Here is a 2,208-nt window from a genome sequence, read left to right on the forward strand (position 1 = left end):
TAGGAGGTTAGATGCGTACATATGAATCGGCGGGACATAAGCTAAAAAACTCTTGCTGCACGTCTCATAAAACGTTCAAAAATGTCAATATGTGGGAGTAAGAGAAGAGCAGACATATGGATAAATCTGACGACGCAAGAGAGAACTCAGTTCGGTCCGGTTTTCTGAGCGCAGACACTGAAGCATACACACACACACAGAAAGCGCCTCTCTCACAGCGCGCGAGTACTCTTTGTGTCGCATGAACGGGGAATTACACACAAAATGATGTCAAATTGTCCGTATTGACGAGTATTCACGTAAACACAGTTGATTACGTCTTAAGTGAACGTAAACAGCAGGGAGAACGTGTATCAGTACATTGCATCCATTGCAGCTGTGCATTCGGTTTTAAAGGGACAGCAGCCTAATTTAGTTGCTATTGAGTCATTGATGTTAATCAAGCAACAAAAGAAACACAGAAAATCACGCACTGCTCTTGACTGAAAAACTTTAGTAGCCCTAAAGATTAATCTAAATGTATTTATAGAAATAAATATGTCTGCTTGAAAGAATGAAGAATATGGTAAACAAGTTGCTATAAAGAATGCATAATTAGCCTATATAACCATTGGTATTTCATTAAAAAGAAGACCATGTTCTTTATGAGAAGTGGTTTTATTTCATTTTAACATAAAGGCGGAGCGCGTGAGAGACGCTCTGAATGAAAGCACTCTCACTCTCTGACAGCAGGTGGCGCTGAACAGCAGAAATGCAGCCGTTACCCCGGAAACAAAACAGCTGCGCTACTTTCTGTTTCTGAAACCTGTTTAAATGCTTTAAACAGCCATTCAGATTCGTGTATTCATCACTATGGTGTTCATTAATAGGCTATTTATTTTCATACTTTTTTACATTTTAATCTGGACTACATTATGGCCTAGATATTGTTTGATGAAATTGTTTTGATTCTTTATTGTTCGGTCACACTTTACATTAGGGCTTCATTAGTTAACATTAGTTAATTCATTAGTTAACATAAACTGCCAATGAATAATTCTTCTAAACATTCGTTAATCTTAGGTAATTCCAATATTTAATAACAGGTTGTTAAAATCCAAAGTTGTAACTGTGTTATTTAATGAGCTAACATGAACGAAGAGTTGTATTTCTTTTTTAACAAAGATTAATAACTTCTGTAGCAAATGTAGGTATTGTGAATGTTAATGCATTAACTAAGGTTAACTAATGAGATCTTATTGTAAAGTGATATCTATCTGCCTTTATAATTCTTTTGCACTTTAATCTGTATAAAATGTTTAACTTTATACATTTTTTTGTGTATTGCTTTATTGTATTTAAATGTTCAGTTATTTTTGTTAGAAGGAAAAAAGTTATTAAACCTGTTACGCTGTATTATGACAGCACTTTTTTGCAACTAAATTTCAATATAGTGATAATACCGTATACCGTGTTTATAAAAAAAAAGTATTTATTATATTTTATAATTTTACTTATATAAAATTTTTAATGAACATACTTTATAAAATACAAAAAATATAAAATATATTAAAATAAAAAACACATTGTGATTTAAGAATCTTTCTACTGATGTAATCGAGGCTGTATGGACGGTGGAAAAATAACACTCACCAACAATATAATATCTCAACATAATCTAATTATTCCTGAAGCACAACCACTATAAAGCCCACACTGAATATTCTCAGATTACAGTACGTTTTTCATATCGCCTTTTGTATATATGAATATAAAATATATCTTTTTTTATATATTAAGTGAAGCTGTGTAGCACAAGACATTAATGCACAGATGACGGTTTACCTCCAGCGCCAAAGTTGAGCACATACTGCGTGAAAAGAGCGTCTAGTTCATCATACTGGACCAGAGCGTCTTCAAACTGCTGCAGCATCTCGAACACAAACGCCAGCTCCTCCTGATCAACACACACACACACATACACACAAATGTGACGCTGCAGCACAAAAGCAGTGTTAAGTCGCTGGGGTATATTTGTAGCAATAGCCAACAATACATTGTATTTGTCAAAATTATCCATTTTTCTTTTATGCTAAAAATCATTAGGATATTAAGTAAAGATCATGTTCCATGAAGATATTTTGTAAATGTCCTACTGTAAATATATCAAAACTTAATGTTTGATTAGTAATATGCATTGCTAAGAACTTCATTTGAACAACTTTAAAG

General features: G+C 33.2%; 1 protein-coding gene across 1 annotated transcript in view; it reads right to left on the reverse strand.

Annotated features, from left to right (window-relative positions):
• The window catches only part of LOC107713874 (trafficking protein particle complex subunit 10-like), a 39,819-nt gene that overhangs the window by 26,494 nt on the left and 11,117 nt on the right, over positions 1-2,208 (reverse strand). Inside the window, exon 6 of the mRNA XM_016519520.1 lies at positions 1,825-1,936. Within this exon, the coding sequence (XP_016375006.1) occupies positions 1,825-1,936 (112 nt within the window). The remainder of the gene's footprint in view (positions 1-1,824; positions 1,937-2,208) is intronic.

The sequence above is a fragment of the Sinocyclocheilus rhinocerous genome, unplaced genomic scaffold (assembly GCF_001515625.1).
Source record: "Sinocyclocheilus rhinocerous isolate Xijiao unplaced genomic scaffold, SAMN03320098_v1.1 scaffold2164, whole genome shotgun sequence".
In the NCBI taxonomy this organism is placed as follows: Eukaryota; Metazoa; Chordata; class Actinopteri; order Cypriniformes; family Cyprinidae; genus Sinocyclocheilus; species Sinocyclocheilus rhinocerous.